At 33.8% G+C, this 25,937-nt stretch overlaps 1 protein-coding gene across 1 annotated transcript in view; it reads left to right on the plus strand.

Moving 5' to 3' along the window:
* The window catches only part of LOC134724592 (integrator complex subunit 10-like), an 85,879-nt gene extending 67,501 nt beyond the window's left edge, over nt 1-18,378 (plus strand). Inside the window, exons 14-17 of the mRNA XM_063587705.1 lie at nt 2,534-2,713; nt 3,553-3,715; nt 5,658-5,754; nt 18,156-18,378. Of these exons, the coding sequence (XP_063443775.1) occupies nt 2,534-2,713; nt 3,553-3,715; nt 5,658-5,754; nt 18,156-18,315 (600 nt within the window). The 3' untranslated portion in view covers nt 18,316-18,378. The remainder of the gene's footprint in view (nt 1-2,533; nt 2,714-3,552; nt 3,716-5,657; nt 5,755-18,155) is intronic.
* Nucleotides 18,379-25,937: the final 7,559 nt, after the last annotated feature.

Raw genomic sequence — 25,937 nt, forward strand, 5'->3', positions numbered from 1 at the left:
ACTTTTGTCTTTGGTCAAACCAGGTGGGTTCTTTTAACTAGGTGCTGTGGCCATCTTTATTATATCTGCAACCACTGTTGATTAAATTATTACGGGCTTCAACATGTTCCATATAAACATTTACGGGCTTCAACATGTTCAATATAAACTATTAAGGGCTTCAACATGTTCAATATAAATTATAACTGGCTTCAACATGTTTAATATAAACTCTTACGGGGTTCAACATGTTCAATATAAACTATAACGGGCTTCAACATGTTCAATATAAACTATTACAGGCTTCAACATGTTCAATGTAAATTATTAAGAGCTTCAACATGTTCAACATTTTCAATATAATTTATTACGGGCTTCAACATGTTCAATATGAATTATAAGGGGCTTCAACATTTTCAATATAATTTATTACGGGCTTCAACATGTTCAATATAAACTATTACGGGCTTCAACATGTTCAATATAAATTATTACGAGCTTCAACATGTTCATTATAAATTATTATGGGCTTCGACATGTTCAATATAAACTATTACCGGCTTCAACATGTTCAATATAAATTATTACGAGCTTCAACATGTTCAATATGAATTATTACGAGCTTCAACATGTTCAATATAAATTATTACGTGCTTCAACATGTTTAATATAAACTATAATGGGCTTCAACATGTTCAATATAAATTATTACGATATAAATTATTAAGAGCTTCAACATGTTCAATATGAACTATTATGGGCTTCAACATGTTCAATATAAATTATCAGGAGCTTCAACATGTTCAATATGAATTTTTACGAGCTTCAACGTGTTCAATATAAATTATTACGGGCTTCAACATGTTCAATATAAACTATTACGGGCTTCAACATGTTCAATATAAATTATTACGGGCTTCAACATGTTTAATATAAACTATTACAAGCTTCAACATGTTCAATATAAATTATTACGAGCTTCAACATGTTCAATATGAATTATTACGATCTTCAACATGTTCAATATAAATTATTACGAGTTTCAATATGTTCAATAGAAATTATAACAAGTTTCAACATGTTCAATATAATTTATTACGAGCTTCAACATGTTTAATATAAATTATTACAGGTTTCAACATGTTCAATGTAAATTATTACGAGCTTCAACATGTTCAATATAATTTATTACGAGCTTCAACATGTTCAATATAAATTATTACGGGTTTCAACATGTTCAATATGAATTATTTCAGGTTTCAACATGTTCAATATAAATTATTACCCACTTCAACATGTTCAATATAAATTATTACATGTATTACGAGCTTCAACATGTTCAATATAAATTATTACGGGCTTCAACATGTTTAATATGAATTATTACAGGCTTCAACATGTTCAATATAAATTATTACGGGCTTCAACATGTTCAATATAAATTATTACGGGCTTCAACATGTTCAATATAAACTATAAAGAGCTTCAACATGTTCAACATAAATTATTACAGGCTTCAACATGTTCAATATAAATTATTACGGGCTTCAACATGTTCAATATAAACTATTACAGGCTTCAACATGTTCAATATAAATTATTAAGGGCTTCAACATGTTCAATATAAACTATTACAAGCTTCAACATGTTCAATATAAACTATAAAAAGCTTCAACATGTTCAACATAAATTATTACAGGCTTCAACATGTTCAATAGAAATTATTACAGGATTCAACATGTTCAATATAAATTATTACAGGCTTCAACATGTTCAATGTAGATTATATTGTCTATTCTAATGTCTTCACTATTAACTAAACCCATAGTAACATGTACCTGAAAATAATAGACAACACAATAGTTACCAAAGGCAACCCCACAAACAGCAATAACTGAATTTGCATGCTCCTTACTTGGGACAGGCACATACAGAATGTAGGAGGGTTAAACATGTTTGCTAATCCCCCACCCTCTCCTAACCAAGAACGGTGGTGTTACAGTACAATATATAAACAAACTATAAAAATCAGTTGAAAAGGTTTTACAAATCAGATTGATATAAAGCAGAAATACAACTAACAAAAGCACAGACTGGAAGTGGCTGCACATTTATATATTCCCACAACAAACCAAACAATAAGTACAGATCTAAGAGTACTAGAAGTTACTAACAGTTGCTTTGAACTAGCTATCAGTATCATGAATACTATTATACGCTTATTGAACTTTACATTGATCTGATGAGTCAAGGACCTAAATTTCAACTGAATTTTATTTGATTGATTAATTTCTCATTGTTATATATTTTTTCATGTCAGGTTTTTTTTTATGTTGCTTTGATTTACTAGTTTTGCTCATTGTTGGAGGCTGTACAGTGACCTACAACATTTGGTCTCTGATAGATATGTGTCTCGTTGGCAATCTTACTTAACATATCGCCTTATTTTACATATATATTGTTGAAAATGTGTTATATGATGACTTTAATAAGAGATGTTTGTAGAGTTGTAATGTATTGAATGTGTAGTTTTATTTGTTTTATATTTGATTAGAAAGTCTGTGAACTGGTGCTAGATACAATATCAGGATTGCAAGACAGTAATCCAAGCAACATAACAGATCAGTCCCAGATTAATGTTCCTGAAGGGTGTTCACGCCACCTTGTGTTAACGTTGTGTAAAGAATCACAGATTTTTCCATATTGTATTAAGTTATTAGTTGCTTCTTTGAAGGTAAGGTTAATAAGAGAATGCATTCCATTTGTCAGGAAAAATCAGTAAAACATGAGAAAGCTTAATCCAGACTTTCCAGTGTCATTTATACAGATTGCAGAAGTTAACTAGATTTTTGCAGGTTTTTTGTCGACTTTTGTCGCAGAAAGCTCAACATAGGGATAGTAGCCGGCAGCTGCAGCGGGGTTGTTAGCTAACTTGTTATTATGTTTTCTGGTCTGTGCATCAGTTTGTATGTCCATTCTGTCCCACTTCAGGTTAAAGTTTTTGGTCGAGGTAGTTTTTGATTAAGTTGAAGTCCAATCAACTTGAAACCAAGTACACAAAAACTGTTCCCTATGATATGATCTTCCTAATTTTAATGCCAAATTAGCATTTTTATCCAATTTTCAGGGTCCTCTTAATATAGAAAATGATAGTGGGGATGGAGCATCCATGTACTAGGGACACATTCTTGTTTATAACCTCTCTTTATTGTTGTGAGCAAAAACAAAAGAAGATAATGAGAAACAAAACAGAAAAAATTATCAGCACTTAAAAACAGACAATTTTTTTTAAGAATTCTATTCTAGTCTATAATGTTGGAGAGTGTCTTTGTTGAATATGCATATAGTATTATAGACCAAGATGAGCCACAGACTCTTTAGAGCCTCTAGTTTGAAAGGGCATTGTCCCTAGCAAAAAGCACAAATGTCCTATGAAACGTCCTGTGCCATAATTTACCACTATACGTATCAAGAACAGCAATACAAGATCTTAAATAACACATTTAGAAAATCAAAAATGAAGACTCATAAATGAATATGATAGAATATTTATATATTGTTTTTGTTTTACAGGAGAAGATATTTTCAGGAAAATGTGATGATATGGCACTGGGTCACATGATTATATTGCTGCAGTATGATTGGCCAAAACATACAGATTTGTTTCATCAAGTGATGCAAAAGATCAAAGCACAAGGCAGTTTAACATACAACTTTTTCTTTAATTATGTGATTAGTATCCATTTTATGAATTCAAATTTTAATAAGTTTACAGGTACCTCAAACCCAGGCATGTGTTATTACAAATTTAGTCTTGAAAGATTTTCATATTAATTAACTTAAAAAGCATTCTGTCAGATTGGTGTAGTGGTTAGTGCTTTGGACTACTAACACAAAAGTTCCTGGTTCAAATCCCATTCCAGGATGAAAATTGCAGAGACTGAATTTTCGGCTCTCACTTGATACCATTTGAGGAAACGATGATAGTCCATCTAAATGGACGATAAATGTCTGACCCCTGTTAAGAGAGAACAATATCTCTTGCACCTAAAAGACACCCTTTCAAAAAAGAGCAGGCTAATGCCACTACAAGGCAGCACTCATACCTGCAAAGTGGATAGGGATTAATATAAGTTGCTTGTTTTCCAATCCACTATAAATAGATATTTAAAAACTAAAGGTTTATACTGAATCCCAAAACTCAACTATTGTCTGAATAATGTGGCCAATGTGTTCTGTTTAAAATACAGGTATAAAATATGGAAAACTTGGACCACAACTGATGTTGCAACAAAAATAGGACCATTTAAAGGGCCAGAACTGTGTAGTCAGGGCCAGCCAGCCAACAAATTGTGTCCACTCTATATCTTGAGAACCTTTATTATTTCATATGTTATACTTGACATGTATATTAACCAACACTAGTGGGTGTGATATACTGTTTGTACAACTTCCTTCGTTGAAAGTCATAGTAAAAAACTCTTGAGTTCAGTTTGTCTGTCTGTCTGTTTGTCCCGTCATCATTAACAAATTGTGTTGGCTCTATATATTGAGAACCATTATAATTTCAAAAGTTATACTTAACATGTATTTTAACCAACACAAGAGAGTGTCTTATAATGTTTGTACAACTTGTTAGGTCAAAGGTCAAGGTCAAAAACTTGTTTCAGTTGTCAACCTCATGTCCAAAGTATTGAGTGCCCTCTATTTTTAGAATTGTTATGATTTCAAAGTTTATACTTGACATGTATATCAACCAACACCAGAGGGTGTGTCATAATGTATGTACAATGTACAACTTCTTAGGTCAAAGGTCAAGGTAAAATCTTAGGTTTAGTTGACCCCTAGTCCTATAATCAAGCTTGTGTCATGCAGCTCTTTATCTTCAGAACCCTTATGATTTCAAAGTTTATACTTGACATATATTTTATCCAACACCAGAGGGTGTTTCATAACATTTGTACAACTTCCTAGGTCAGAGGGTAAGATATAAAAAACTTGGGTATCAGTTGACAACCTCATGTCTTATGTACAAGTTATTCATTTCAGGCCCACTTTGATGGCACCCATCTGAATGATGTCTAGTTTATAATGCTATGTTAAAGTAATGTTGTATTAATTGATTTGTTGCAGCCTTTTCAATGTAAAATTTGTAGTTTTTTGGCCAGATTAAAAAAAAAGAGTAAATCTTAGGGACAATTTTAACCCTCTTTGGATTGACAGGATAGAGATGTCTAATTGATAATGACAATTTAAAATTTTGTCATTTTATATGCCCTTTTTTTAAATGACATTTTATGGTTTAGAGAGTTTGCCATCAGTCAGTCCATTAGACTGTATGAGAATTGTTTGTATGACAATACTTTGTATGCAAATAATGGTTTGCTTTAACCAATTCCAATGTAATTTTGATATAATGGCTTTTATATCCATGATATAAAGTAAAGATTGATATAAGAAGCTCCTATTTGTTTTTAATCATTTCCAATATTTTAATTTCAGAGTTGTAAACCTTTATCAATAGAAAATAAATCATCTTTGCTGTGATACTTTTTCCTGAAAGTTTATCAAATTGGCTTGAATAGGTCAAAGTAATGTCCCTTTTGATTTGCATGATTTTTTACCTTTTGTCAATCCAGTGCTTATTTAGAGATTTTGTTTATCCTTAACTGTCACAGATATTGATATTTTAGAAGAATTAGCATTATTGAAGTCCATAGAAGGAGGAAAAGTCAGTTTAGATATATTGCCAACCAGTACAAAGATTATTGCCCAGTAAGTATTTTCATTGAGGTGTAATATTTTACAACTTTCATCAGTTGACTCACCAAAGTGTGAAATGGCAGGGGCGGATCCAGCCATTTTAAAAAGGGGGTTCCTAAACCAGGACAAAGGAGAGATTCCAATTACATGTCCCCATTCAAATGCATTGATCGTCCAAATACCCCCCTCTTGATCCGCCCTGAATGGAGGGAGAAGATACTAAAGGTCCTTAATTAGTAAAGAAAACAACAGTTAAAATCAAAGGAGTCCATAATTTTAAAGTGCATGACATCAAAACTACTATTGGGATCAATGATGCAATAGCTTCCTTGTAAGCTGCATTAAAAAAAAAAACATGATTGGAAATCAAGCCTTGAAATGCTGCAATGCTGCTACACAGAAATGGAAAAGTAACTATGGAAAATTGAGATCCACTTTTTAGCTCACCTGGCTCAAAAGGCCAACTTTTTGTATGCCCCACCGACGATAGTAGAGGGGCATTATGTTTTCTGCTCTGTGCTTTGGCTTATTGGTCTGTTAATTCGCCCATCCGTGTGTCCGTCTGTCCCGCTTCAGGTTAAAGTTTTTGGTCGAGTTAGTTTTTGATGAAGCTGAAGTCCAATCAACTTGAAACTTAGTACACTTATTGTTTATGATATGATCTTTCTAATTTTAACGCCAAATTAGACTTTTGCTCCAATTTCATGGTCCAACGAACATAGAAATTGAAAGTGGAAGTTTCAGGTTAAGGTTTTTGGTCAAGGTAGTTTTTGATGAAGTTGAAGTTCAAATGATAGTGGGAGTGGGGCATCTGTGTACTTTGGACACATTCTTGTTATTTTTATACGACCCCCCCCAAAAAAATTGGGATTGTATAATGGAATGATGTCTTCGTCATCTGTGTCTTCTGAAGACACATTGGTTTCAGGACAATAACTTTAGTTTAAGAAAATAGATCTTTATGAAAGTTTTTCAGCAGATTCAATACCACAAAAGGAAGGTTGGGATAGATTTTTGGTATGTTGGTCCCAACCCTTTAGGAATTGGCCCAAAAATGGCTCAAAACAAGCATTTTTCTAGTTTCAGGATAATAATTTGTGTTTAAGTATTTCAATTGCTCTGAAATTGTACCACATTAATGTTTAAAAACAGAAGTAGAAAGTTGGGATTCATTCAAGGGGTTAAGGGGCCAACAGTTTTGGAATTAAGGGCCAAAAACAAGCATTTTTTATAGTTTCCAGACAATAACTTGTGTGTAATTGTATAGATTTCTCTGAAATTGTACCACAATGTTCCATATAACAAAGGGGACGCTGGGATTGAGTTTTGGGTTAATTGTTCAAAACATGTAGGAATTAGGGGCCAAAAAGGGCCAAAAAGAAAAATGTTTCTAGTTTCCAGACAATAACTTGTGTTTTTTTATAAGCTCTTTATAAGAATGATATACATGTGATTTATGAGGGTTTCGGATTTTATCTATAAATGGCCTAGAAGAAGCAGTAACTGAATACTGCTCAAAAAATAAATGTGAGTGGGAAAATACAAGTGGTTGCCACGGTAACAGACACTCTATTTTTTGGTTGTGAAACATAGTAAAATCTTTATAAAATCAGCTAAATCACTACAATTCAGAGCCTGATAATGAATAGAATCAAGCTTTTTTTATTAATTTTCATTGAAACAACTTGGTTTAAGCTTCATTTTAGTTAAGATTGCATGAAAAATTTTGCCAAAAAATGCATATTTTCAACTTTTTCTGAATTTGGAATTTTTGCGAAATGATCAAATTTTCTCAGGAAGGTGCAAATGTTTACAGCATAGTTAGCACTGTAGTTATGAAGTTTGGATACAACTTTACCAAATTAAATAGAAGAATGCGTGCGACTTTCTTTAGTTTTATCACCATAGCAACCAATTTTTCCTTGGAAAGGAGTTATTATTTGCAGAATACTGCAATTTTAGAGTTAAGTTTAAATGTACTGAATTATTTCATAACTGATAAGAAAATACATATAACCATAAGCTAACTCTAAATTAACATTGTTAAGAGTTGATGACTTCAATAGTTACCATGGAAATACATATTACCCATAACAACATCTATTTTAAAATGTATCAATAGACATTTATGTAAAAAAAATACATATATAGAGGGTGTTTATAGTCAAATTGGAATATGACTGCATGCTTTGCTTCACTCACAGTCTTGTCTATTCTTTTCAGAAGGTTCAACAAATGTAATATATAATGTAACATTGGGGTTGGAACCAAAGGTTTGGGAAAAAAGGGGGATAGGTTTTATTTATTTTTTTAAATCATACATGTAGAATAGAGTATGGATTTCTCTGAAATTTTACTACAAGGTTCCATACTACAATGGAAAGGCTGGGATTGAGTTTTGGGGATATTGCTCCAAGGGGGGGGGGGGTACAATTTTTTTAAGGAATTGATTTTTTTTTTCAAATTTTGGAAAGTTTCAAGAAGAAATCTTCAATTGCACAATAGATTTGTAAGATTGTAACGAAGTAAGTTCTTTGGGAATTGTCAGGTGGCCAATGTCATACAAAACCAAATTAAAATATAAATTTAATTAACAAAACAAAATAAAGGAAATTCAACAAAAAATGTAATATGAAATGAGAACACAAATGTAACTAAATAAACACACACGGAACAAAACAAAATGTCATGAAATAAACATAAATCAAACAAATTTCGGCCTGCACACTTTCCGCACACTGCCCGGATACGTTCCTCGTTGTACGTACTGTAGATGTAAATGATGAACTGGGTTGTTCCCCTTTAAATTTCTCTTTATAATTAAACGGACGAATTAACTAATTTTCACATATATTTGGTTGCTTCTAAATTGATTGAAGAGAACACTAAATTTGTATGAATAAATATAATGCTGAATAACAAACTATAACTGCTTTAAACTGCATAAATACTGCACGGACTTCTCGATTTCTCAACTAAAAATGTATATAATTTTACGGACTTTTTGCTCCAAATAAATAGAAACGGACTATAAATTTATCACCGCCTCCATGCGTTGTAACTCCAACCAATATATCACCGAGTTGTTACCATTTTTAATCCCGACACCATTAATTCATCGACACCATTATCTCCGACCAGTCGACAATTAGCAACGTGCCAACGCACACTAAAACCGGGCCTAAAAACCCCTGAGTGTTGTTTCAATTAGCCTTTGGACATCCATGTCCTGTCCTGACAATTATAATGTCCAAATTGCTATCTAAACCACAAACCCAACTGCACAAACGTGTGCTACTCTCAATGATCATGTGCCGACTGATTTGAGACTCACCTGTTAAATTTCAATAGGTGCGTAATCACGTGATAAACAAGGTCTGCTTGACTAGATTACCGGTGTTAGTGAAAATAAGAGATAACATAAAATATAGTCCTAGGTGTAAAATAAATCATATAAATAATTAACTGAAGTTTGTTACAAACGTCCCTTTCCAGGAGACTAAAGAACATTTAGTCCGACCAGAAACAACAAACTTCAAATCTGAAATTAAGCTATAACAGTAAAAAAAAAAAACAAATATGTACACATCAAACATAAAAAATTCAGTCCTGTAACACTAAAATAAAACCAAAATTAACACAATAACGCTGTAATAACGTCACACTCAGGGGTTATCTAAATATCGCCACATCTAGACAAAACATCTGCAACAATGTTTGTCTTGCCTGCAATGTAAAAAACTGTATAATTAAATTCCTGAAGTATCAAACTCCAACGGAGTAACCGTTGGTTACTGGTTTTCATCCTCTGTAACCACTGTAAAGGAGCATGATCAGTATTAATAGCAAACTCTTTACCCTCTAGATAGTTTCTCAAAGTTTTAACCGCCCACACTATGGCAAAGCACTCCTTTTCTACCACTGCGTAGTTGCATTCCGCTCCAGAGAGTTTCTTGCTGATAAACACAATTGGACGCCTTCCGTCATCAAATTCTTGCTCTAGTACAGCACCTAGACCCTTACCGGACGCATCAGTCTGCAAAATAAACTTTTTAGAAAAATCTGGACTCCGTAATACAGAGTCACTACAAATACATTCTTTAAGCTTGTCAAAAGATTTTTGTGTTGTGTCTGACCATTTAACTTTATTTGGTTCGTTTTTCTTTGTAAGGTCAGTCAAAGGTACGGATATGTCGGAGAACTGTGGTATAAACTTCCTGTAGAAACCTATCAGACCGAGAAATGATCTCACCTGTTTCTTCGTGACAGGCACTGGAAATTCATGTATAGCAGATACCTTGTCCTGAACAGGCTTAATCTTGCCACCGCCGGCAATATGTCCTAAAAACTCAAGCTCATCGTAGCCAAATAAACACTTACTCGGTTTTGCAACGAGGTTTGCCTGTCTCAGTGAATCGAATACTGCCCTTAAATGCTCAATATGGTACTCCCATGTATCGCTAAATATACCAATATCATCAATGAACGAGTCAGCAAATTCCTCGTATCCTGCCAGAACTTTATCCATCATACGAACAAAAGTAGCACCTGAGTTCATCATACCAAATGGAGTAACAGTAAACTGATAATGTCCGAACGGCGTTATAAATGCACTCTTCTGTCGGCTATCTTTATCAAGTGGTACCTGCCAATAGCCCTTAGTTAAATCAAGTTTACTGATATATCGTGCTCTGCTGACTTTATTCAGTACCTCATCCATGCGTGGCATAAAAATCGGGTCAAAGATAGTCTGTTTGTTCAATGAACGATAATCGGCACAAAATCTAAGTGTGTTGTCTTTTTTCTTGATCAGTACTATCGGAGCTGCATACGGACTGTCAGACGGCTCAACTATACCTGCAGCTAACATATTGTCAATCTCTTCTCTGACCTTATCTCTAAGTGCGTATGGTAGTGGGTACGGACGTTGGTAAATCGGTTCATCTGTTTTTGTAACTACTCTATGTTCTATAATATTTGTTACCTTAGGTACGTCACTAAAGATGTCTTCATATTCTGATAATAATTCTTTAAGCTGCTGTTTTTCGACAGTTGTCAATTCTGGTGAGATCGTAACGTCATCTACATTTTCTTTGCTTTTCAACACTGGAGTTATATCTGTAGTCATCTCACTATCATCTGTGCCTTCATCTGTGTTAAGACCTGAAATTACATTTAAGCACGCAGCAATATCTGTTGTGACATTATTATCAAGATCATTATCTACCCGCTCATGCCATAACTTCAACATATTTACATGAAATACTTTGTCTTTTCCTCTAACCTTGACCTTATAGTCAACAGGACTAACTTTATCAGTCACTATAAATGGTCCTTTCCAACTCGCTAACAGCTTTGATGTATGTGTAGGCAATAATATAAGCACCTTTTGACCAACTTCAATCTTTCTGTCTCTAGCTTTTCTATCATAATAAAACTTCTGTCTTTGTTTCGCTTTTGTTTCATTTTCAATGGCGTACTCAGCCATTGTTCTCAACTTTTCTCTAGTGTCTAATAAATAACTCAACACAGAGTTTTGACATGTACTAGGCTCTTCCCACTCTTCTTTAAGTACTGCTAGAGGTCCTCTAATGTGCCTGCCATATAACAATTCAAACGGTGAGAAACCAGTACTCTCATTTGGTACCTCCTGATATGCAAATAATAAGTAGGGGATATATGCATCCCATGTTTTTGGTGTCTGTCGTGCATATGCCTTCAACATTTTCTTCAGTACACCGTTAAACTTTTCACAGAGTCCATTACACATAGCATGATAAGGACTAGTGCGTAACTTACTTATCTTTAATAGTCTACATACCTCAACCATCAGCTCTGACATAAAGTTACTGCCTTGGTCTGTCAACAGCTCCCTGGGTATTCCAACTCTAGAAAATAAACTTATAAGAGCATTAGCGACTGTAGAAGCTTCTTGGTCTTTTAAAGGAATTGCTTCTGGATATTTAGTGGAATAATCGACGCAAACAAGTATATAACGGTTTTTGTCATCAGTCATAGGCAAAGGGCCAACAAAATCAATAGCAATGCGCTGAAATGGCTCATCCATAGGTGGTATGCTAATCAATGGAGCACGTGGTACTCTACCCTTCGATGTACCTATCTGACAATCTGGACAAGACCTACAGTATTCGGCAATATCATTAAATATACCTGGCCAGAAAAAGTGCTGCATGATTCTGTCTCTTGTTTTCTTATTCCCAAGGTGACCTGCCAACGGAATATCATGTCCCAACGAAAGAACTGTTCCTCTCAACTTGCTTGGTAATACAATTTGCTGAATAACTTCACCACTTGGCTTAGTATACACTCTATATAGTAAATCTGAATTATATATAAAATAAGATGCTGGGTTATCATGCACATCACTTACATAAGATTTTACCTTATCCAAAGTTTCATCTGTCTTCTGTAACTCAATCAACTGCTTCCTATCACAAATCTTAAAATCATGGCATACGTCTGAAAAATCTATAGAATGAGATATAGGTATATCGCTACTACGCTGAACATTCGTCTGATCAATCATAATATCTGCTTCATCCTGCTTCTTCTTTCGAGATCGAGTCTCAACTGCATGACATGGGACTGAGTCACCTGAAACAAAAATATCTTCTCCACTAGTCACTGATAAACCATCGACACTATGTGGTACTGATGTGTTCACATAGTTTCCAACAATCAGATCTGCAAACGGTGTATCTAAGATCAATGCAATAATATCACCTGAAATATAAGGAGTAGAAATATTAATACATACTTCTGGACACTGCTTCACTGAACCATCTGCTAAACATATGTCTCTAGTCTGACCTGTAAGACAATCTGGGTTAGTAAACCTACTATGAACAAATACAGTAGAACAACCTGTATCTCTCAAAACTGAGATTTTATCACTATCGATCTTACCTTCTACTATATCAAGTCCATGTACCTGTACCTTGTCGCCATTACATGAAACACCAGGCAACTTAACAGTCACACCACTAATATAATCATCTACTCTATACTCCTGTCTACTCTGTATGCACAAACCAAACTTACCTGGCTTAAAATTATCCTCTTTTGACCGGTTCGTCCTTGTAGGACAGTGCGTAGCTATATGACCAATGTTCTTACAAATAAAACAAGTCCTAGTGTCAGGTTGTCTTCCTTTTGATTGGTTATATCTACCTTGTTGTTTATTTTGGTCGGTGTCAATTCTCCCAACTGATTTAGAACTTACCTGTTCATCTTTATGTGCTTGCTGAAAAGCCTCAGCTTTGTCTACAAACTCATCAATTGTTTTCGGTTTCTGTTCCTTGATCCAAAGTTTGAGCTCTTTATTACAACTTACCATTAACTGTTCTCTAGTAACTAAATCAACAAATCTATCAAAATCAGTGCCTATCAACTCACGCTCCAACCAATGTCTAAGAAAACCTACTAGTCTGACTGAAAATTCCTTAAATGACTCATCCGAAGACTGGCGTTCCCTTCTGAACTTCTCCCTGTATGCCTCGGCAGTAAGCTCGTATCTACATAAAATAGCAGATTTAATTTTATCATAATTTTTACTGTCCTCTTCAGACAATCTAGAAAATGCCTCTAAAGCTTTCCCACAAAGTAAAGGTACTAATCTAAGGGCCCACTCAGACTTGGGTATTTTATGCAAAACCACCAATTTCTCAAAAGACCTTAAAAATACATCTGGGTCTTCACCTTCCTTAAATTTAGGAAGTTTCGACTTCAAACTTGAATGTGTCTGTGGTGGTGCAACACCTTGAGCCATTTCTTTCTCTCTAAGCTCTAACTCTTTTAAACGTACCTCTTTTTCCATCTCTATCTTTCTCATCTCTCTCTCTTCCATCCTAGCTTCTCTCTCAGTAGACTGCATGTTTTTCAACATTTCTAAACAGGTCTCCAAAGTTTCACCCTTCTCTAACATCTCCGGAACCCAAGCGGGTAATACACTTCCTGCCATACTGTACAATACAAATAATAATACAATGATAATGTAAACAAATAATAAAACATAAAAGTTCAAACAAAATATATAACAGAAAAAAAATCCCTGTTGTCTATCTGACAATATTTTCTAATATAACAATTGGCACAGTGACAATCCCACCGCTGCCACCATTGTAACGAAGTAAGTTCTTTGGGAATTGTCAGGTGGCCAATGTCATACAAAACCAAATTAAAATATAAATTTAATTAACAAAACAAAATAAAGTAAATTCAACAAAAAATGTAATATGAAATGAGAACACAAATGTAACTAAATAAACACACACGGAACAAAACAAAATGTCATGAAATAAACATAAATCAAACAAATTTCGGCCTGCACACTTTCCGCACACTGCCCGGATACGTTCCTCGTTGTACGTACTGTAGATGTAAATGATGAACTGGGTTGTTCCCCTTTAAATTTCTCTTTATAATTAAACGGACGAATTAACTAATTTTCACATATATTTGGTTGCTTCTAAATTGATTGAAGAGAACACTAAATTTGTATGAATAAATATAATGCTGAATAACAAACTATAACTGCTTTAAACTGCATAAATACTGCACGGACTTCTCGATTTCTCAACTAAAAATGTATATAATTTTACGGACTTTTTGCTCCAAATAAATAGAAACGGACTATAAATTTATCACCGCCTCCATGCGTTGTAACTCCAACCAATATATCACCGAGTTGTTACCATTTTTAATCCCGACACCATTAATTCATCGACACCATTATCTCCGACCAGTCGACAATTAGCAACGTGCCAACGCACACTAAAACCGGGCCTAAAAACCCCTGAGTGTTGTTTCAATTAGCCTTTGGACATCCATGTCCTGTCCTGACAATTATAATGTCCAAATTGCTATCTAAACCACAAACCCAACTGCACAAACGTGTGCTACTCTCAATGATCATGTGCCGACTGATTTGAGACTCACCTGTTAAATTTCAATAGGTGCGTAATCACGTGATAAACAAGGTCTGCTTGACTAGATTACCGGTGTTAGTGAAAATAAGAGATAACATAAAATATAGTCCTAGGTGTAAAATAAATCATATAAATAATTAACTGAAGTTTGTTACAAAGATCTTTGACCATATTTAATTTTTGTCAAAAACCAATATAATGTAAAAGATTTGATCACAATCCAGATTCAGACAGTATCAAGCTTGAATATTGTGACCAAGTTTGCCCCAAGTGTTCAAAGATCAACCACCACGGTTGTATCAGGCTGCGTTCAGAGAAATATTTTAATAACTTCTGCTAGAAACCACTGAATGGAATGAAATAAAAAATTGCTAGAATATGAATTATACCAAGTGTTGTTACTTTGTAGCTGATCCATCATCCAAGATTGCTGCCAGCGAGAGACTTCTTTTAACATTATGGACCCTAAGAAAAATAAATACAAAGGTCTTCTTTTAGAGAACCACTGAAAGGAACCAAACATGGCATTTAGCCCATCATTCAGATGGCTGCCAGCTGGGGACGTCATTTGAATAAGGACCCAAAAGCTAATATACAAACAAATGTTTTTCTTTTAGAGAACTACTGAATGGAATGAAACCAAGCATTGCTTAAATTTTTCTTATGAGGTGCTCTATGCATTTTCAGAGCTGACATCTTTGTAGATTGAGATATACTATAAACTGCAAAAAAAATAGAAGATCTAAACATAAGTCAACAATAATGGTTTACTTTTTTTTTAAATTGTTATTTGGATGGAGAGTTGTCTCATTGGCACTCACACCACATCTTCCTATATCTATGACACAAATGTTCATCTTAAGCTTCTGTTGTTACTTTGGAGCTGATCAATCATCCAAGATGGCTGCCAGTGTAGGACTTGGTTTAACATTAGATCCTATGGTCAATTCATTCAAATGTCTTCTTTTAGAGAACCACTGAATGGAATGAAATCAATCATAATATGAATGTTCCTTTTGTAGGTGATCCATCATCCAACATTCCTGCCAGAGAAGGACTTAGTTTAACATACGACCCTAAGGGAAATACATACATGAACTTTCCATTTCTATGTGGCACCATCCCAGAACACCTGCTTATGGAGTCTATATCTCCCAGTTAATATGATATTGCAGAGTTTACATTTCTTATCATGATTTCCATGATTGGTATGGGCTGCTTACAAGGGAGCTAGCTATTGAAGGGTTTCTAGTTTGAAAGTTGAAATAAAAGTTTTACAGATGCCATCACCAGTTGGTTGATGGTTATTGAATATCGGTGTAATGGTGAACTAAGAATATGTTCTCTGATTGCCCATTCCCATTATTGACCCTGTTATTAGAGATCCCCTTTTTAGCTGTCTCCCTTAGGATGGTTATGAATTTTATTTTACTTCGGAGAGCAAGCAGAAAAAGAGCAAAGGAGTAGGTCCGTTAAGACCTCTTTTTGGCCCCAAAATATAGCGGTTTTACAAAATTGTTAAAATATAAACTTTTACTTAGTTATTGGATAGTAGAATGGTTCTGCTACATAAATATGGACTGTTTTTGACAATACAATGCACATATATTGGGTACTAGCACCATAAGGTCGTGCTAAATTACTGAAATCTTCACAATTCCAGCATTTTAGTTAAATTTTAGACGGTTTCCGGGTAAAACAAAAGTGGCCGCATTCGTGTTCATCCAAAATATTGAAATGGAAGTTGTATTTGATGATTATACATAATATATGTAAAGATTGAGGATGAACACGGATGCGGCCACTTTCTTTTTTGACAAAAACCATCTGAAAAGTGACATTTTTTCGGATATTTGGTAGATATTTCATATTTGAGCTTAAATCAGATCGTTTTTAATGACTTAATAAGTTAAAATCTTGCACATAAATTAATTGAATCATATGAAATAGACACTTATGTGTTTAAAAAGTGGTCAAAATCTTTCGTCAGATGAAACTGAAATTTGAGGCCAAAATCGGTCCTTACCGGACCTACTCCTTTATCTGTACATAATGTGTCTATAAACCTATCATGTTTTTCAAATGTTTTAATTACATTTGATAACAATCGATTAATACTTTTGATACTAGAAGGTTTTTTTCAAAAACATTTTTTAAAACACCAATATATCACTTTCAGCTTATTATGCTTTGTTTGGTCAAAATCCATTTTTTTCTGGTATGGAATTAGTCTACAATAGACAAAGGGAAGTAATTTGTTTTAAAAGTATGTATTTTAACAGAATTAAATTAGTAATTGGTAGATGGACTTTTTACATATTCACATTCTCTTGTCACAGCATGAGCAATATTTCTGACTTTTCTCATGTTGAGCAGGAACGTAGTCAGTGTATTCCATTGATTCCATTAATGACTATTGTTGTCCACTGAGGGATACGTTGAGATGACATATAAATATGAGGTTTCCATCCATCTGTTTATTTTTGTGTTCATCATGTCTTGTAAGTACTCTCACAGATGGCTCATGTTAAGAAGCTTATGTCATTCTACTCGACCTCATTCTCATTTTTATTTTGCTTGACGAGGGAACGTCACCATAACAAAATTAAGAAATAATTCATGGGGGCTTGAATATATCGTGATTTTACCATGGGTTGGCCCTTTATGACAAATATTTTACCCTGAGCGATGTATGAGCCATGGTAATTTTACCCCCTCCCCCTTTTTACCATGGAAAATCAAAACTACCCTTATACATATATATACATACATATGTTATCATTACAATTAATTAAAGCATTCAACCTACTTACAATTAATTAAAGCATTCAAGCTACATGGTCTAGTTATAATGAGTCAAGAAGTATTTTGAGTGACATTTTGTTGGTAAAGACTTCAGAGCACTTATATCCAGCAGATATTTCTTTTAATCAATCAATGAAAATGTACCTCCCCTTCTTGTATGAATGATCTTTTAATCTATGATTAGCTTTAGAATAATGTATAATGTCCTAATAATCATCTAGGATGAAAAAAACAGGGGGTTCAATTTACCATGGGGATATAATTTTCCATACAGGGGGGGTCAATTTACCATAGCGGTATTTTGACCCCGGGTCATTTTACCATGGGATTCAAAATACCATATGACACTGATAGGGGACTATGTATTGCCATGCAATACTCACAGAATGCTTGTATTTTTTCTATTTGTATGAATTTATAGAGTAATTTCGATTGTGAGATGTAATATTTTGTGCAACCATTCCAGATTTAAAAGAGAAATAAGAAAACAAATATTGAATTTGTTTTTTTTTCTTATTGACTTATGCATATATATGAGTTTACAGAGTTTAGTAGCTTGAACTCTCAATTTCTATACCTCCCCTTTTCCAAGTACATATTGGAATATAAGGAAGTTATAATCTTGGATAAAACTACAACAGAAAATGTTCTTTATTTCAGGCAAAGAACAGTAACAAGAGGCGTTAACAAAGGTGTGAAAGAAGATTTTAAAATGACAATTGAAAAACAAGTGAAAAGGTGTGAGGAGAATGTTTACCAACTTGTACACAATTTCTTAACTGAAGAAAAGCCATTGTTAATAGAAAGTTTGACTAAATGAATGAAACATTAGTTACTAATTCAGTTATCTCCTCTTAGAATACATTGATCTTGTTACAAAGTCTCCTGTAGTTTTACTTTTGATACCCCACACAACCAAGTTTTGGAGGGTATGTTTTTGACCCGTCAGTCTGTCTGTCCTTCTTTCCATCTGTCAGTCCTCTTTCTTGACATCGCAACTCCTCTCAGACCACACAACAGAATTTCATGAAACCTTATTTTAGATAATAATGTTTAAATTAATCGAAACATTTTAAGATTAATTATAATTTTATTAAACTAAGGACATACATACTATGTAGATTTGCCTATTGACAGGAAATTATGCTTCTTTTTTTTCTAGGACTTACGCCCCTTTGAACTTATTTGCCTCAATTTACTACTGCAACAGTTTGTCATCTGAACTCCTCTCAAACCATGCAACAGAATTTCATGAAACCTTTTAAGATAATAAGGACATACAATGTAGATGTGCATATTTACAGGAAATTACAATTCAATTTTATTTCAAGGAGTTATGCCCCTTTGAACTTATTTGCCTCAATTTACTACTGCAACAGTTTGTCATCTGAACTACTCTCAAACCACGCAACAGAATTTCATGAAACCTTTTAAGATAATAAGGACATACGATGTAGATGTGCATATTTACAGGAAATTACAATTCAATTTTATTTCAAGGAGTTATGCCCCTTTGAACTTATTTGCTTCAATAAAAGAGGGACGAAAGACACCAAAGGGACAGTCAAACTCGTAAATCTTAAACAAACTGACAACGCCATAACCTACTGCAGCAGTTTGTCATCACAACTCTCAAACAACACAACAGAATTTTATGAAACCTTTTTAGATAATAAAGACATACTATGTAGATGTGCATATTGACAGGAAATTATGATTCAATTCTATTTTCAGAAGTAACGCCCCTTTGAACTTATTTTCCTCAATATACTTCTTCAACAGTTTGTCATTGCAACTCTTCTGAAACCACACAACAGAATTTCATACTATGAATAACATTAATGGAACCAATTTTCCTGCACCAGATGTGCAAATCGAGAATACATGTCTCTTCAGTGATGCTCATGGCCAAAATATTTGAAATCCAAGCTTATATAAAAGATGAAGAGCTATAATCCAAAAGGTCCATAAAGTAAAGCAAAATCCCTAAAAGGAATCAGAGCTTTGCATGAGGGAGATACATTTTTTAAATTATAATAATTTCTAACATTTTGTAACAGCAAATTCTAATAAAACAAAAAATCCGTATTTTCATGCCAGGACCGAAGTCCACCAGCAGAGTCATCGACCCAGTGGTAGTAATAATATTAACGGTACCAATTGTCCTGCACAAGATGTGCAGATGGACAATACATGTCTCTTCAGTGATGATCGTGGCCAAAATATTTGAAATCCAAAGCTTATATAAAAGATGAAGAGCTGTAATCCGAAAAGTCCAAAAAGTAAAAAGCCAAAAGATGTGCATATTAACAGCAAATTACGATTCAATTTTTATACGCCCGTCTTTTAGACGGGACGTATTATGGTATACCGTTGTCCCTCCGTCCGTCCGTCTAGCCGTCGTCCACACTTCAGACAATAACTCAAAAACACTTTCACCAATTTCCATGAAACTTTAGTGAATTGTTTATATCTATTGACATAAGCTTCGTATCGTTTTTTTTTTATTTCAGATTTGAAGTTTTGGATTTATGGGGCTTTATTCATAAAAAAAGGGGGGAATTTCAACACTTCAGACAATAACTCAAAAAGGCTTTCACCAATGTCCATGAAACTTTCGTGAATTGTTTATATCTATTGATGTAAGCTCCCTTTCAATTTTTATAAATATAAAATTTTAAGTTTTGGATTTATGGGGCTTTACTCATAAAAAAAAGGGGGATTTTTAACACTTTTGACAATAACTCAAAAAGATTTACACCAATGTACACAAAACTTTGGTGAATTGTTTATATCTATTGATGTAAGCTCCCTTTCAATTTTTATAAATTTCAGATTTTATATTTCCGTGTAATGAATTTTTATGCTTAAAAAAGGGGGGATTTTCCAATTTTGGGACCATAACTAACACTTTCACAAAATTTAATGCAACTTTGATAAATTGTTTACATCTATTGACATAAGCTCCCTCTATTTTATTTCATCTTTAACTTTTATATAATGTATATGCCTTAATAAATATAAAAGGTACTTGGTACCTGAGACTACTATAACACAGTGTTATAGTAGTCTCAGAGCATATCAAAGAACCCCAAGAATTTATTTTTTTGTTAAAATCAAGCTAAGTTTAATATTGGACCCTTTGGAGGCATATTTCGTTAATATTGACAAACAAAAAGGTAAAACATGCTACACAGAAGAACAAGTGGTCAGTATGCTGGAGTTTCTTATCAACAACATATTTGTTGAGTTTAGAGGTAGACTTTTCCAACAAATTGTCGGTATTCCTATGGGAACAAAATGTGCACCTGTTCTTGCCGACCTCTTCTTATTTTCATATGAATCGGAGTTCCTCCAGACACTTGTCAAAAACAAGAGGATCAAAGAAGCCAGATTATTTAATTTCACTTTCAGATATATTGATGTTCTTTCCATAAACAATCCGAACTTTTCTGATTGGGTTCCATGGATATATCCCCCAGAACTAGAGATTAAAGAAACAACAGACACAGCTTCCTCCGCCTCATTTTTAGACTTATATCTTGAATTTGACTTACACAGTCATCTCAGTACCAGAATCTATGACAAACGAGACGATTTTAATTTTGAAATTATAAATTTCCCCCACCTTAGTTGCAATATACCAACTTCACCTGCATTATATGGGATATATATTTCCCAACTTATTCGATATTCAAGAGCTTGCAGCTCCTACTCAGACTTTGTAAAACGTCATCAGTGTCTGAGTAGAAAGTTAATGAACCAGGGATATGTCAAAGAACGTCTCGTCCTTTTTCTAAAAAAGTTCATTGGAAGGTATCAAGACCTTGTTAATATTCCATATACACGATGGTCTTTTTGTATAGATTCTGCGTACTGATGTTGTTTATCATCTTAACAACATGTTTTATTGTTCTTTCATTTGTCTTTGTTCTATTATTAATATAACTTTTACTGTTGAATGGTTTTATGTGATATCAGTTTGACGTGGCTCGGTACTTCTACATCTCGTCAATGTGTTTGTATTGGCTTTCATTTATTTGTGGTTTGTTTTGTATATGCGACTTTTTGTATTTCTTTTGTTCTTATTACGTGACTCTGTTATTTAAAAGATCCCGTCAGTATTATATTGGTCTATTATATGTCATTTTGATATATTTCTATTATGAATTACTATGTACGTTGAACCACAAACGTCAAAATCATTCAAATACGTAGTGGTATTAACTATTTTTGGATTCTCATAAATTCTACCTATAACTTTTGGACTAGTTTGAATATCGGTCTATTTCTGTAATTTATTCTTACATACTTTTGACTTTTTAACCCTGTATGCTTACATTACCCATGTAAATTTTAAAACTGTGTGTATGCACATTGAACAACAAATTTATGTGACGTATAAAATTTTCTGACGTCAAACACTCAAATCAATTAATGTGTTCGTAGATAGAAGATGTTTTTGTGTTCGGTTAAAATGTCCCCTTTTAAAATTGTTATACGATGATGACTGATGTACCCATATTTTGACTATTTTATTAATTGTGACTGTTCATTTAACGCATCATGTAAATATAACGGAATTTGATGAGACTGTTATTAAAGTGAGAGGGTTAGCGCTATAGAACCAGGTTTAATCCAACATTTTCTACATTTCATAATGCCTGTACCAAGTCAGGAATATGACAGTTCTTGTCCATTCGTTTTGTTATTTGATTTTGCCATGTGATTATGGACTTTCCTAATTGATTTTCCTCCGAGTTCAGTATTTTTGTGATTTTACTTTTTGGACCTTAATGTAGACCAATTTGAAAACAGGACAAAAAAGTAAGAATCTGAATACACGGTTAGACTTGGCATATCAAAGAAACCCAATAATTCATTTTAAACAAAGTTTAATTTTGACCCTTTTGGCCCCTAATTCGTTAGAACCAATACTCCCAAAATCAATCCAAACCTTTGTTTTGTGGTCATAAACCTTGTGTTAAAATTTTAAAGATTTCTATTAACTTATACTAAAGTTCTTGTGCAAAACCCAAGAAAAATGCTTATTTAGGACCTGTTTTTGGCCCCTTATTCCTAAACTGTTGGGACTAAAACTCCCAAAGTCAACCCCAACCTTCCTTTTGTGGTCATAGACCTCATGTTAATATTTCATAGATTTCTGTTGTCTTATACTAAAGTTATTGAGCAAAACCAAGAAAAATGCTTATTTGGGCCCTTTTTGGTCCCCAATTCCTAAACTGTTGGGACCAAAACACCCAAAATCAATCCCAACCTTCCTTTTATGGTCATAAACCTTGTGTTTAAATTTCATAGATTTCTATTTACTTTAACTAAAGTTCGAGTGCGAATGTCTTCAGACGACGACGCCACCAACGTGATATCAATATACGACCAAAATTTTTCAATTTTTGCAGTCGTATAAAAACATTGTTTCATAGCTTGAATTTTGTTTTTTTCAAATAATTTGATAAAGTGGTGTTTTATAGTTTATAAAATAATTCTGCAATATACTGTAGTGAAAAATTATAACTAGAGGCTCCAAAGAGCCTGTGTCGCTCACCTTGGTCTATGTGAATATCAAACAAAGGAAGCAGATGGATTCATGACAAAATTGTGTTTTGGTGATGGTGATGTGTTTGTAAATCTTACTTTACTAAACAGTTTCAGTGGAAAATGTTAATAAAAATTTACAAATTTTATGAAAATTGTTAAAAATTGACTATAAAGGACAATAACTCCTTAGGGGGTCAATTGACCATTTCGGTCATGTTGACTTATTTGTAAATCTTACTTTGCTGAACATAATTGCTGTTTACAGTTTATCTGTATCTATAATAATATTCAAGATAATAACCAAAAACAGCAAAATTTCCCTAAAATTACCAATTCAGGGGCAGCAACCCAACAATGGGTTGTCAGATTTATCTGAAAATTTAAGGGCAGATAGATCTTGATCTGATAAACAGTTTTACCACCTGTCAGATTTGCTCTAAATGCTTTGGTTTTTGAGGTATAAGCCAAAAACTGCCTTTTACCCTTATGTTCTATTTTAGCTGTGGCGGCCATCTTGATTTGATGGTCGGGTCACCGGACACATTTTTAAAACAAGATACCCCAAAGATGATGGTTGTCAAGTTTGGATTAATTTGGCCTAGTAGTTTCAGAGGAGAAGATTTTTGTAAAAGACAACTAAGATTTACGAAAAATGGTTAAAAATTGACTATAAAGGGCAATAACTCCTAAAGGGGTCAACTGACCATTTCGGTCATGTTGACTTATTTGTAAATCCTACTTTGCTTAACATTATTGCTGTTTACAGTTTATCTCTATCTATAATAATATTCAAGATAATAACCAAAAACAGCAAAATTTCCACAAAATTATCAATTCAGGGGCAGCAACCCAACAACGGGTTGATTGATTCATCTGAAAATTTCAGGGCAGATAGATCTTGAACTAATAAACATTTTTACCCCCTGTCAGATTTCCTCTAAATGCTTTGGTTTTTGAGTTATAAGCCAAAAACTGCATTTTACCCCTATGTTCTATTTTTAGCCGTGGCGGCCATCTTTGTTGGTTGACCAGGTCACGCCACACATTTTTTAAACTAGATACCCCAATGATGATTGTGGCCAAGTTTGGTTCAATTTGGCTTAGTAGTTTCAGAGGAGAAGATTTTTGTAAAAGATAACTAAGATTTACGAAAAATTGTTAAAAATTTACTATAAAGGGCAATAACTCCTAAAGGGGTCAACTGACCATTTCGGTCATGTTGACTTATTTGTAAATCCTACTTTGCTGAACATTATTGCTGTTTACAGTTTATCTTTATCTATAATAATATTCAAGATAATAACCAAAAACAGCAAATTTTCCACAAAATTACCAATTCAGGGGCAGCAACCCAACAACGGGTTGACTGATTTATCTGAAAATTTCAGGGCAGATAGATCTTGACCTGATCAACAATTTTACCCCGTGTCAGATTTCCTCTTAATGCTTTGGTTTTTGAGTTATAAGCCAAAAACTGCATTTTACCCCTATGTTCTATTTTTAGCCGTGGCGGCCATCTTGGTTGGTTGACCGGGTCACGCCACACATTTTTTAAACTAGATACCCCAATGATGATTGTGGCCAAGTTTGGTTCAATTTGGCCCAGTAGTTTCAGAGGAGAAGATTTTTGTAAAAGTTAACAACGACGACGGACGACGACGGACGCCGGACGCAAAGTGATGGGAAAAGCTCACTTGGCCCTTTGGGCCAGGTGAGCTAAAAAATATGAAAGTTGATGGATGTAAAAAGGTAAAGGCCACTTCTACTTCTACATAAATGGAAAAAAAATCAGGAGGTTCCAGATTAACACCATTTTTTAATTGCAGCTCTTCATATGAATAGTCAAATTTTTAGTTTTAGCGACCTTAGCATCATATGGTTATGCTTGAACGTTTTTGTAGCATTCTAATGAATGAATATCAGAAAATTTCTCCTTTTTTGTCCTTAAGGTTGAAATACTGATATTTTCAGGCCTGACCTTTGACCCCAATTTCACAAAAATGTGACCACTCTAGAACTTTACGACCAAACTATTCTTATTGTACATGTTTTCTCTTTCCATCGATATATAATTTCGGTGTGTGTTTTTCCGTAACATTAAAGTTTAATAAAATGAACAATGGTTGCAGTACTATAAGTCTCGTAGCATTTGGTTGAGGCTAATTTAAGTAAAAATTCAGCTATTTCTCCATTTGTAAAATGGCAAAACTTGAGAATGGTTAAAGTGTAGCCACCAAAATTTAAATTTATCTGTATTTTGTGGTAATAAGCATTGTGTATAAGTAACAACAATTGGTCGAGACAAACTAAAGTTAGCTAGTTCAATGATTTTTGGTGTTTTTACTGAAGTTAGAGAAGGGAAACGAATATTTTTTTAGCAGTTTTTATTTTTTTAAAGGGGCATAACTCAAGAAAAAACAGAATTCTGAGAGTATTGCATGGCAATACATAGAACTCTACCAGGTTAAAATTCATTCTACTGGAACAAAATGCTAACTTGTTCTATAACTGGTCATGGTGACCGTGTAAACAAAAGAAGATACCAAGTCAATATCTTCAAGCATGACTAAAAACAGAATGGAAAACTGATTTTATGAGAGAACTTTTCAAGCCCAAGTACCAAAACCTAAAGTCCCCTCGACCTTGTCAGTAGGGACTAATAAAAGTGCACCAAATTTTGAACTTAATCTCTATACTGTTGTTACGTGGTAATAAGCATTGTGTATTATTTTCAAAACATTTGGTTGAGACAAATTAAAGTTAGAGAAAGAAAAACCAACTGTTGGACATACATACATACATACAGACAGACAGACAGACAGACAAGGGTAAAACTTAATGCCCACTCCACTATTGCGAGGGCATAAAAATTGGACAACAAGC

Source organism: Mytilus trossulus, chromosome 7, assembly GCF_036588685.1.
Source record: "Mytilus trossulus isolate FHL-02 chromosome 7, PNRI_Mtr1.1.1.hap1, whole genome shotgun sequence".
In the NCBI taxonomy this organism is placed as follows: domain Eukaryota; kingdom Metazoa; phylum Mollusca; class Bivalvia; order Mytilida; family Mytilidae; genus Mytilus; species Mytilus trossulus.